Source organism: Myiozetetes cayanensis, unplaced genomic scaffold (assembly GCF_022539395.1).
Source record: "Myiozetetes cayanensis isolate MyiCay16 unplaced genomic scaffold, myiCay2020 scf1, whole genome shotgun sequence".
Lineage (NCBI taxonomy): Eukaryota > Metazoa > Chordata > Aves > Passeriformes > Tyrannidae > Myiozetetes > Myiozetetes cayanensis.
The window spans coordinates 148009787-148022201 of NW_026086604.1; the positions used below are offsets into that span (position 1 = coordinate 148009787).

Genomic DNA, 12415 nt, shown 5'->3' on the forward strand with positions numbered 1-12415 from the left:
CTGTTCCCTGCATGTCCCTGAGTGGGGCACATTTATGCTGCATTCAGATCCCAAGGCATGATCCTGGTTCAGAGCTGCACATTCTCAGGCTCTGAAAATGCAATATATATAGTTTAAGCATAAATATAGATCATATAAATATAAGTTATGGGGTTAAAGTTAAATTTGCTGTTGTAAGTCGATGTTGTCAGTATACACTAGCAGAGAAAGGGAATAATTTTATGAGACAAATATTATACAACAGGTGATGTGTCTTCTGACATTCACTGGTGTCCAGAGCACTGTCAAACAGTGTTAATTGTAAATTGTTAAGCTTCCAAATGCCCAAGACAGAAATGTTACATGTGGTTAAATTACTATAAATTACAAACATACCAAACACCCTCTGCTGCAGCAGTGCAGGGAATTGGTGGGGGAACTGATCACCCCTCTGGCAATGATTTATCCCAGAGCTTAGTTATTCACTCACGATAAAACTGTGCCTCACCGGGGATTTTGTGTTCTGAGAACTGCATTTAAATGTTTCTGTTAAAAAGTTATTGCCAGATATTTAAATACTCTGATCACCCATGATTAAACCACGTGCTGGTGACAGCTCAGTGCTCCTGCTGGCCTACCTGGGGTGCTTAAGGCGGAAAAACAAGGCACAGATAAGAATTTCCAAGAAGTGGGAGAAGGATGGGATTCATCAGTGCCGGATCTACAGCCACATAAGTCACCTTGGGCTCTCATTTTTGTTCCTAGAAAGAAATAACAAGAACACTGACACTGTAAGTCTCTCTCCACGCTGGGGTTTTTTTCACCCTGATAATTTAAATCATAAATATTGATCAACACCCAGCATCCAAACCATTAACTGGCTGTGAGAGGAGTTGGCTGCTGGTGCTTCTCGGCAGCACCACATTGATGCAATCCTAAACACAGAGATAAGGTGCCCATCAATAGGCAAACAATCATAAAAACAGGAATTTCTGTTTCATTAGATCACCTAATAAAAGCAGCATTAGTATCACTCTCTGTGGTATAAACCCAGACTGAAGGATCAGAGTGGCTAAGAACTTCATACTGGAAAAAAGTAGAATTTTTTGTTATGTGGAAAATTCAGTTGTTTCAATATCTTTTGACATCCTGAAGGAATATGTTCATGTCTTTTCTTTTCTTTTCTTTTCTTTTCTTTTCTTTTCTTTTCTTTTCTTTTCTTTTCTTTTCTTTTCTTTTCTTTTCTTTTCTTTTCTTTTCTTTTCTTTTCTTTTCTTTTCTCTTCTCTCTTCTCTTCTCTTCTCTTCTCTTCTCTTCTCTTCTCTTCTCTTCTCTTCTCTTCTCTTCTCTTCTCTTCTCTTCTCTTCTCTATCTTTTTTTTATCTTATTCTTTTTTCTTTTTCCTTTATCTTTTTCTTTTTTCTGTTTCCTTTATCTTTTTCTTTTTCTTTTCTTTGTTCTTCCCAAACTTTCCCTTCCCAAACCTTCCCTTCCCCTCCCCTCCCTTCCCCTCTCCCTTCCTATGATTCTTCAACTGATCAGTGCAACATTCAACAGCACATTTTGTATCTGTATCATTGTTAAATGGTTGGGAATGTGGCCAACACATGGAAAAACAGATCCATATGGAAAAACAAATCCATGTCATTCTCTTTGCATCACAAGTTGGGATGTCAGAGGACCAAGGCAGCTCATGCCCTGTGGCTCTACCAGCAACCACCTTCCAGCCACTGCTGTGCTTTCCTCCTCCTCCCAGGCAGTGTCCACAGCCCAAGGACAACTAGAGGTGGTCACAAATGCCTCTTCAGCTGATTCTGCTCTTTCCCTGGTAGTTTATTGGTGGTGGTGGTGGGGTTTTTAATGTCTACAGTGTCATTTTCATCATTAGAAAGTTTTCCTGTATTTCCTCCCTTCCTCTGTATTCCCCTCTGCTGAGTTCCACGCTGGCTCCTCTCACTGTGTCAGTGCTCTGACACACCACTCAGTCTGCTCCCTCCTTTCTTTAGGGAAAATACACTTTATTCCTTTCTTTGAGTGTTTGCTGCCAAACAGTGACAAAACTATTCCCACATCAATACATCCTTTATTCCTCCCCTTGAGTTATTGCAGCAAGATGGTCACAAAACCCTCCAGAGACGGGGAGGAGAAAGAGGGGTTTGTTGAGAAGGCAACTCTAAGCTCAGCCTTTTGAGCACAGATTTGATTCCTTTGGGATTTGAGTGGAGTGTTTTAAATTGTGATTCTTTTTTTTTTCCCCTTCCACTTTGGCACAACATCTAAACCAATGGCCCTGAGCGCTGAAAGGACAAGGAGGGAAATGGAGAATAACTTCAAGCACTCCCAATTACCACTGTTGTAATGAGCTTTTTACCTCTGTTCTTCAGTGTTCTCCCCACTCCCAGAGCCTCTTTGGGGAATATTAGAGCAAGAGCTGGAGCACGAAGCACTTGCTGGAGCTGCAGGCAGGGAGGAGAGAAAGGGAAGGACGTGTGTGATAGTTGAGGGCAAATAGCTTTAATTTAATTAGTAGATTAATTAAAGCTTTCTCCCTTGGGTAGGGTACATGTGTGCGTGTAGAAAGTGTCTCTGCAGGCTCCTGTAGCTGTTCATCACACGCTTCTGTTCCAAGCATGACTCAGATGGGGTTTCTATTGAACTCGCTGGGAGCCTGCACAAAAACAAATTTCCTGCCTGAGACCTTTTCTCTTCGGGGTTTTGTTTAAATGTAATGAAGTATAAATGGGCAAATAATAACAAGCAACAACAGGAGCCCTGCTTTGCAAATGAATGTGGCACCCAGCAGCACGACAAGCGCAGAACTCCAAAAAGCTGCTCTGCTTCCCAGCGTCCCCGCAGTGAGAGAGGTCCTACGTCAGCACAGATTCCCTCAGCCCTCACTCAGTGAAAACTCCTCAAAATGTCTTTTCATTGAAAGAAACCGTTCAAGAATTCTTAGCAGCCTTGACTCTGGACACTTTCGATACGTCCTGAGGAAAACAGACAAGGCCAGCAGTGTCCTGGACTGGATTAATCAGGGTATAGTAATTAGACACAGGGAAGTGTTTATCCCTCCCCACTCAATACTTGCTGGATCATTTCTAGAGTCCTGGAATGGTTTGGTTTGAAATGGACCTTAAAGACCATCCAGTCCCGCCCCCCTGCCATGGGCAGGGACACCTTCCACTAGCCCAGGTCGCTCCAAGCCCCATCCAACCTGGCCTTGGACACTGCCAGGGATGGGGTAGCCATAGCTTCTCTGGGCAACCTGTGCCAGGGCCTCCCCACCCTCACAGTGATGAATTTCTTTCTAATATCTAATCTAAATCTACTACCTGTAGACTGTTACATCCAGTTTTAGGCTCCTCAATATATAAAATATGTTAATCAACTGTAGCAAGGTCAAAGGAGGGACACTGAGATGGCCTGTGAGGAGAGGGTGAGGAAATTGGGCTTTTTTACCTGGAGAAACTTTTGGGGTAAGGTAGTAGCAGCCTGAGAGTATCTGTGAGGAGATCACTGGGAGCAAAGAGCCAGGCTTTTCACCATGGTGTGGGGCAGGGGAACAACAGACTATGGCCATATGCTGAAACAAGGAAGGTTCCTGCTAAAAATTAACCTTTTTTACCCTGAGGACAGGTGAGCAGTGGTGTAAGTTGCACAGAAGTTGTGCAGTCTTCATTCTGACCCTCTTTCCAGTGGAAGGTTGATTTCCAGGACTACTTCAACAGGGGATATTCCTGTGTTACCAGTACTACCTAGAGTGACAAAGGTGTGCCTTCCCCAAAAATCCTCTGGGGACTGTGGGAGAGGAGAACATGGAAGGTGTCCCTGCCAGTGGCAAGGAAGTGGATGATCTTTAAGTTCCCTTCCAACACAAACTATTTAAGGATTCTGTGACTCTACAAAAAGCCATTTAAAGCAAACTCAAGCCCAGGTTTACCCCATGTTGTGTAACACATCTTTTGTCCAGCATTCACTTCAAAAGCATCCACTGAGAGAAGGGAACTGTTGATTATTCTGCAGCTATTTTTATTTTGAGCCTTGCTTCTCTGCAGGAGCCACCAGTGCTGGTAGGTCAGCATATCTCAAATTCGTGGCAGCCACTTAGAAAGGGATCAATGCCTTTTCTTGGCAGTGTGTTCTGCTGGTGGGTTTTTTTCCTGCTCAGTTTGCTTAAAGCTTGTTGACCAAACCATGCAGCAGATTGTACAACTGTGCCTGGGTCTGAATAAGTTCCTAATCACTTTACCCTTTCACTTAGTCTGAAGTGTTTGGAAATTGCAGCGGTTTGGGTGCCATTTACACGGGAAGACAAAAACGCAATCAAGCGACAACTCGAGACCTTTCTGGGGACAACAACTGGTTTGACTGCCAAGCCAGTGCTGTGGGTCCCAGCAGTGATGCAAATGAGTTCTGAAAAAATCCAGATAATCAGAACTCCTTCCTGGACACCTCTATTTTTAACGCAAGGTTTTGCAAATCTTGGCCCCGGTTTGACCAGTTGAATCATTGCTTGGTAAGGACAGGGATTAAATCTGGGGATGCTGTTGCCATGGCACAGTGAGCTTCTTTTGGCAGCGCTCACAGCATGATGTACCGTTTTTTAAGCTTTACTTTTCAAAAGTGAAAGTCATAATAGAATTAGTAAAATGTGTAATTCAGCTTGCAGTGAGTGATATAATACACCCAGTGGGTTAAACTCCTCTCTCTCATTACTTTAGGGACAACACTTAGACAACAGGTGAATCACACTCTATGTTGATGTAAATCGGTGTCCATGAAGGATTTAAGGAAGTTTTGTTGTTGTTTCTTATCTTTCCTTCTTTATCCCTCTCATTTTCACCGTGCCTGACTTGACATATCCTGAATGGAGTGGAAATGCTCCCATTCACTCGGTAAAAAAAAAAAAATTCAGCATTTTACAGACTTAACACACAAATGCAGAAGAGGAAAGAACAGCCTGAATTGTTGTATCTGATCTGGTCTTTGTAGAAATGAAAATGCCAAGTGAATGTCCTGTTCACTATCACATCATTACTGTGACTTCAAAGCATGTTTTCTGCTCCTGGAGTTTCTCTCAAGAATACTGGTGACTTTTCTCACTTCTCTGAATTAACCTGTGCAGAGAAATCATGTTTTATAGTAGTCAGGAGTATTTTTATTGAGGCTAAAATGAGCAAATTGGTATTTCTTGAATAACTGAGTGTTGTCAAAGGCGGTTCAGGTTTCTTGGCTGGACTGTTCTGTGCTGTCAGCTCCCAGGATTATTAATTTTGATAACACTGAGAGCTCTTTAAATGCCCAGCTTTGATGTTTTAAAAATTTCCCTCATCCTTCCAGGCACACAGCCACCTCTCCTTTCACAAGTGCTTTTCATGGCTGTGACTGTGGCACGGGGACAACATCCCATTCATGGAAATCATCCTGGTTTTTCACTGGCAGGACTTGCACCACTTGACATCCCTGAACAGATGATCCAGGTGGTGAGACACGAGTGTCTCCATTTATATCTGATACCCTACAGCATCCAAAACATCCTACCAAGGGCAGACACGAAGGCTCATGCGAGAAGCAGCAACTGGAGGTGAAGTGAGACACCCTAAGGCACTTCCAGCAGTCTGGATAAAGAAGTCTTTGGCTTCTGACCTGCTCACTTTGGATTTAGGTGGATGTTAATGTTGGGTGCACAGTGCACGTGTCAGGGCAGCTCCAGGGTGTTCAGCTGTAGTTCATATCCCTTGTTCCTTTGTACAAGTGTATCTTCCTAATGTGGAAGCATCTTCCTAATGTGGAAACATCTTCCTAATGTGGCCCAGTCCTTGTGTCCCTGCTGTCTCAGCTCACAGCCTGACTTTGTGCTCTTTGCATGCACTGTCAGGAATATTCTCTCCCTCTTTGCTAAGTTTGAAACATTGGAAACAAAACAAGAAAGGGGAAAAGTTAATTTAAATTTTCAGCACGAATGGAGTGACAACATGTATGTATTTCCACCAGCAGGGAAGTGTATGGAACTCCTCTGATCTGCACAATTCCTCCCACGAAATTCCTTTCCTGGGCCTTCCATAAAAGCGATCAAAGCTTTACTGAAACACATGACTCTAAAATTTGGTGATCTGGTTTACACACATAACCAGGGCTGGGCTGGAAGCAGCACAGATGTGTTCACCTCCTTCTCTGCTCAGGTTTATGTCCTAACAATGGCTTTCTTAATGGAACAGATCACAGTAAAGCAGAACCTTGAGAGCATATTAAAGTCAATGGAATATATAAGCTGTAATTTAACGTGCTTGTTAGTAACATTACCGTGATGTCAAGGGAACAGTGAAGAGTTAAGTCCTACAAATTACACACAGCATATGCCAGTTTATTTTTTTTAGTGGTTGCCTTAATAAAAATAAAGGCAGAAAAAGTGAAAGCTCTGGATTTGTTGGACATCTGTAGTGTCCCAGCCAGTTGCTTTTGTCTTTTTATGTTCTCTCAGAACTGAACAGACATTCATTATTTTTGCTGTCTTTGTATCCAAACAAATAAACACCTTTTTCTAAACTGATGTGAGTCAAAATCTTTCACTCCATGGAGAGCAATAAGCTGTTCAAAAACGTGAATTTCATGAGCCGTCAATTTGGTTTCTTGATTTTTTTCTAGTATGTGTCAAAATACTCTTTAACTGCTCGTACCGCTGATATCTTCTGGGAAACTGAAACCAGACTGTCTCTACTGAACACAGGAAATTGCAAATGTCCTTGAGGCAAAAGAAATGGAATCAGGAGGCCCTGGAGTTCAAGCTTCCACTTCCATTTGAATTGGGTTCTGCCGTTCAGTTGTTGAAGACTGACTTGACAGATTAAAGACTCTCCCAGTGAACAGTCAATGGAAAAACATCAAACCCGGGGATCCTTTCAGGAAAACGAGCATTAAAGCACCTCTGCATTCAACAGAGAAACCTTTTGCTGTTAACAATCCAAACCTTTCTGTGTCTTCTGGGATATGGAATTGCTCATTAGCAGAGCTGACAGGCAGCTCCTGTTCTCTCCCCTGACACTCAGGTTAATGTTTCCTCCCTTTCTTTGCTTTCTCTCTCAGTTTCCATGTTCCCCAATATTAATTCTCTTTGTAAATCTGTTGATGAAGTGCTACAAAAATGACATGCAACTCATTACGGAAAGTCACATCAAAATATTCTGGCAGCAGTGAGAGCTTAAGGAAGGTTCCAGGGACAGGTGAATCCCACGGCTCTGGTGCTCCCTCTGTGCCCACCTGTCTGAACCTCCTGAGCCAGAACTTGCTCAGATAGGATTGTATATAAATGTAGTCAGTTCAGTCAGAGCCATCTGACTGGATGTGCCTGTCTGCAAGGAAAACAGCAACATCTGAGCTTTTAACCTTAGGTTTTCTTCAGAATCAATCCAGTCCTGGCTTTGATACACCTCTGGGAAAGGAGATGCCAAGAATAGAAAGGATAAATCACACTCTTTTGTATTTTCACTATAGGTTGAATTTAAACCCTTTCAGATGTCTCTGATTACCCCCCTAGGACGTGGGCATGGTGGGTTTCTTGTCATTCTTTCATAGATTCATAGAATCCCAGGATGGTTTGGGTTGGAAGGGACCTTAAAGGCCATCCAGTCCTACCCCCTGCCATGGGCAGGGACACCTCCCACTATTCCAAGTTGCTCCACACCCTGTCCAACCTGGCCTTGGACACTTCCAGGGATGGGGCAGCCACAGCTTCTCTGGGGAATCTGTTCCAGTGTCTCACTAACCTCTGTCCTATGATGGATTTTGCATGAATATATGCATATATAAATATATATATAACTCCTATGGCATTTAACATACACAATTTCAAACTGAGAAGAGTTTTTCAAATTAACAATAAATGTGTGGGGAAATATTTCCTTTTGTTTAGTCACGTCCTGCTTGCATAGACAAAGTATTATTATTACTATTAAAAACAATAAAAATAGTATTACTAAATGACAGTTTCTCTAATCTGTACATGGTGAACTGTATAGAAACTGCCACATTTATGTATTGAGACAACCCCTGGACACCCCTTTCAGATCTGGGCAGCTGTGGAGGGTGAATCAGCACTAACAGCACAACTCTGGTTTCTCTTTTATCTTTTTAAAAGATATTCTTAAATTCTGAATGCCAGACAATGCAATTTTCTCCCTCTTTGCTGAGGCTGAGGGGATGATGTAGCAAAAGCCCTTAAGTTCTTGGGAGATCCTGGAGATGTGTGACAATCAATCTTTTCCAGGCACTCGGGAGCCCTTAGAACAGAACCGTGTTTGTTTTGAAGACAAACAAATCTAATATGGTTGTGCCTGGTGGTGAACCACGGGGGAAAACAGCTGGAATTTATTGCTGGGATCTTGGAGATGAAACTGTGTAGCCTTATCAGTGCCCACAACGGGTGGGAAAAGCTTTTCAGGGGAGGTACATCAGGAAACTCTCTGTCCTTGACATAGGGGTGGTGGCTTGGAACGTTTGCAGGGTCAAAAGGGTTCAAATGGCTCTGTGCAGCATCACCCAGGCATCACCAAACTGGGCTCATCATGAACTCATCAAAGGGTTTGGGTTGGAAGGGACTTTAAAGCTCATCTTGTTCCACCCTCTGCCATGGGCAGGGACACCTTCCACTAGCCCAGGTTGCTCCAAGTCCCATCCAACCTGGCCTTGGACACTTCCAGGGCTGGGGCAACCACAGCTTCTCTGGGCAACCTGTGCCAGGGCCTGCCCACCCTCACAGGGAAGAATTTCCTCCTAACACCTGATCTAAATCTCCCCTCTTTCAGTTTAAAACCATTCCTCCTTGTCCTGGACTGTCTGCCTATGTGAACTTTCCTCTCTTTTTTACCAGCCCCTTCAGCTCCTGAAGGGATTGCACTTGCCCTGGGATTTGCTCTGAGTGTGCACTGAGTGTGTGGTGGCACTTTGGTGCATCGGTGACCCAAACTGTTCATTCCTGCCCCTCTGCGGGGCCCTGAGGGAAGAAAAGCTGAACTGTGCAGATGAGGGCCCAAAACAAAGCACAGCAGATTGAATTCCGGTCCTATATTCCCTATTTGCTCATTCCTAATTAGCAGGTAGGGGGAAACAGATCCCCTGCCAGGTCCACTCCAGTCCCTCTGGAGTTCTCCATCATCCTGACTGAAGGAAAGGGAATAGGGAATATGAAAGAGCAGAACTGCTCCAGTGACCCAGGATGGCCTTTCCCACTCTGAGCCACCGCACTGCTTGTCAGGGTGATCAGCACTGAGCGTGATCTGAACCCCTGCAGTGCCACTGCAAAGTGATCTGATGACACCTGAGGGCCTGTTGCCCTTGGATTGCTGTTCCCTGGCCACTGGCTGCTGCAGGAATGAAATCCTGTGTTGGGTCACCTCTTTATTTCATTGCTGCTTTGGGATTGCCTGCATTCTGTTGGCTGCAAAGTTCCTCTTATAAATTATTATTATTATTATTATTACTATTATTATTTATTATTTTTTCCTTTCTTTCCTCCTCCTTTTTTTTTTTTTAACGTAGTGTGCTTAGACCCTTTAAGATAAAAACAGAAAGGAAAAAAAAAGAGAGGAAAAAATAAGTGGATCTTTATTTAACATTAATATTTAATTGGCATTGCATTCTCTTTACGCAGGAGAATTTGCCTCGTATTCTCTGGGTGTAAACGAAGGAAAAATGAGGAATGAACAGGGTGAAAGTCTAAGAGAAACAGCTTTTAATTTAGTTTAGAGTCCAGACTGAGGTTAATGGCTTGTGCAAAGACTCACAAGAAACAGGTGGAAGATCGAACTGAGCCTAAATTGATTTCTGATTCCTCATTAAATGATTTCTCTGTTTAGAGATACCCTTGTTCTAACTTCATATGAAGAAGAAATTCAATAAAATAAAGCAAACACATTAGAAATTACCTTGACAGGGACAACAATATAAAACCCCCAAATAATGTATGAGAATTTTAATTCATTATTTTGGCCTTAAACATGCTGCAAGAATTAAAAAGAAGAGTAAAAGAAAAGAAAAAGAAAAAGGGGGGGGGAGGGGAAGGGAAAGAAAACAATGTTTGTTGTCGTTTTCTCTCAGCCTCTAATGGTATTTTGATTTCTTTTTTTCTTCGTTTTTTTACAAGAGGACCTTAAAATTTACTGCTGCTTCCTGATGAACTCACTGTTTTCATTTTTTATCTGTCCTTTATTCACGTTTCCTCCCATATTTCAGGTCGCAGCAACCCACTCCAACTGCATCATTAAAAAGGAGCAAGAGACCTGTCTGGAGAAGATCCGGAGGGCGGCTGCCCTGAACCCTTTCAATGACTCCTCTCCGGGTGAGTTGAACTGATGGTACTGATGGTTTGTAAACATTTCCTGGGATGCCTGGAGGGGTTTCCAGCAAAGTCAGTGCAGACACTGGGTGGTAAGAGGTGCCTCGCTGCTGCTGAATGAGCGTGGAGAGACAGGAGAAGGACAAAAATTCGATCAGTGGGGATGTACCAGAACAGTCTGTGGTTATTGCAGAGGTCAGGGATTTGTTTCTTTACCTTAGGTGGTGGAGTGACATCTGTCTACAAAACTATTCCCCTTCCCCTCCAAAAAAAAGGGAAATAAAAAGAGACAGTGTGCTGGATGAAGTTCTGCTGGTGCAGGTGACACTGTACATAAGACTAAAAGCATCATCTTTCTGCTCTGCAGCAGCTCTTTCCCCCTCATCAGCTCAGGAAGAATTTGTGCATCTCTCACATGATCTGAAGACCTTTGCAGGGATTAAGGTTGTGATGGCTGTAATCTTGATGAAGGATTCTTGTGCTGCTGTTGAGATAAGAAACTGAGGCAGCCAGCAAAGAAGAAATTTATAGTTTAATATCCTGCCTTATTTCCTCCCGACTGCAGCAGGAGCTGCCCGTGCCCAGCACCACGGAGAGAAGGGCAAAGAATGACAAAGAAACTAATTGGAAATCAGGGTCCATTTTCTGAGTCCAGTCCAAACTGCTTCTGCTGTGACTGGAATTGATAAAACTGCAGACAGGAGCAGATAAAAACACGTTGTGTGTGATAAAAGAGGGGGGTTTCTCCCCCCTTTTCCTGGCCATGTATTTTAGCAGAGAAGTAAAGGAAGGCAGGATGCAGATATCTGTGTTACCACAGTGTCCTCTAAAGCAAACCATTCCAAGGAATATTTCTGTCAGAGTCCTCTTATTCATGTCATATATGAACTGGTTCTTGTTCTGCTTCCCAGTTTTGGCAAAAGGAGGAGATTTTGGTGGAACTGAGGAAAGGATGTACCCCAGGCAGTTCGTTTCACCCCCAGGGAGGTGGTTTTGAAACACCCTTTGTGCTTTACAGCAGAGCTTCCCAATGTTTTCCCAGTCCAGAAGTGGTAAAAGCAAGGACAAAAGAGGAAAAAATCCACCCTGTTTCTCATCCCCTACCCCAAAAATGATGTCAGAAGCTGACCATGAGCCCTACTCCTCATGCTTATGCAGTGACTGTTGTTTGGATTCAGGAATTCATAGATTTCCCCTGGTGAAAGGAAATCATTTCACCAGCCAGTTTGGTCTTTATCTCTCAAATCCAGAATAACCCTGACAGCTGGTGGACTATTGAGCCCCAGCTCCTCCCCCTGCCTGTTCCAAATTCAAGGAGCACAGCTCAGAGATAGAGGAAGTCCAGAGCCACTGGAAAGGCTTTTGCATCTCAGTGTGATTAAATCCTGTCACCCACTCAGGCAGGAAGGGACTGGATCCTTTCAGGCTCTCCCTCGGAGCAGAACCCAGCTGCTCTTTATCCTGTTCCCCCAGTATTTGCAGATTGAATCACTGAGAAGATTTTCCCAGGCTCATTGAGTATCTTTTAGTTGTTCACCACATCCTGTGGCAATGACTTCCACAGTTTATGTGGCTTTGGATAAAGAAACCATATCCCCTCAATGACATTGATCTCCCAGTGAAGAATTCTGGTGTATTTCTGGTTTGAAACCTGCTTGTTGTCCTTTTTCTCTACTTTTTAAATATATATTTTTTCTTATTTATTGTAGACATGTCTTAAATATATTCCATTTTACCTCTGGGACTACAACATTCCACTCTCCCTGCTTTAAGTCCTGACCTTTAGACTCAGCTTTCACTACACGAAATTTATGTCAAGCCAGATCCTGCCACTCTCATTCCCAAAAAAAAGCCTTATCTCCATAGCTAAAGGGTGGGACATCAGCAAAAACTCTACCACCTTCCTACTGTTTGTATTTTTTGAGAATATTTCACTCCAAAGCACCCCGAAGATGTAACTCTCCATAAAATTAAGCAGTCACAAGTGCAGTGTGTTGATTGCCCTTGATTTTCTCCCGCTGCAGACAAGCTGTTTTTTCTCTTGGGAGAAGTGAAAATTGCATGACATATTTTTTTTTTGTCTCTGTGTTATTCAGCTGTAGCACT

At 43.1% G+C, this 12415-nt stretch overlaps 1 protein-coding gene across 12 annotated transcripts in view; it reads left to right on the forward strand.

Moving 5' to 3' along the window:
• Positions 1-12415, forward strand: part of ADCYAP1R1 (ADCYAP receptor type I) — a 140904-nt gene that overhangs the window by 44445 nt on the left and 84044 nt on the right. For all 12 annotated transcript variants that reach the window (XM_050322857.1, XM_050322846.1, XM_050322883.1 and 9 more), the window contains one exon: positions 10207-10312. In XM_050322857.1, coding sequence (XP_050178814.1) covers positions 10207-10312 — 106 coding nt within the window. The remainder of the gene's footprint in view (positions 1-10206; positions 10313-12415) is intronic.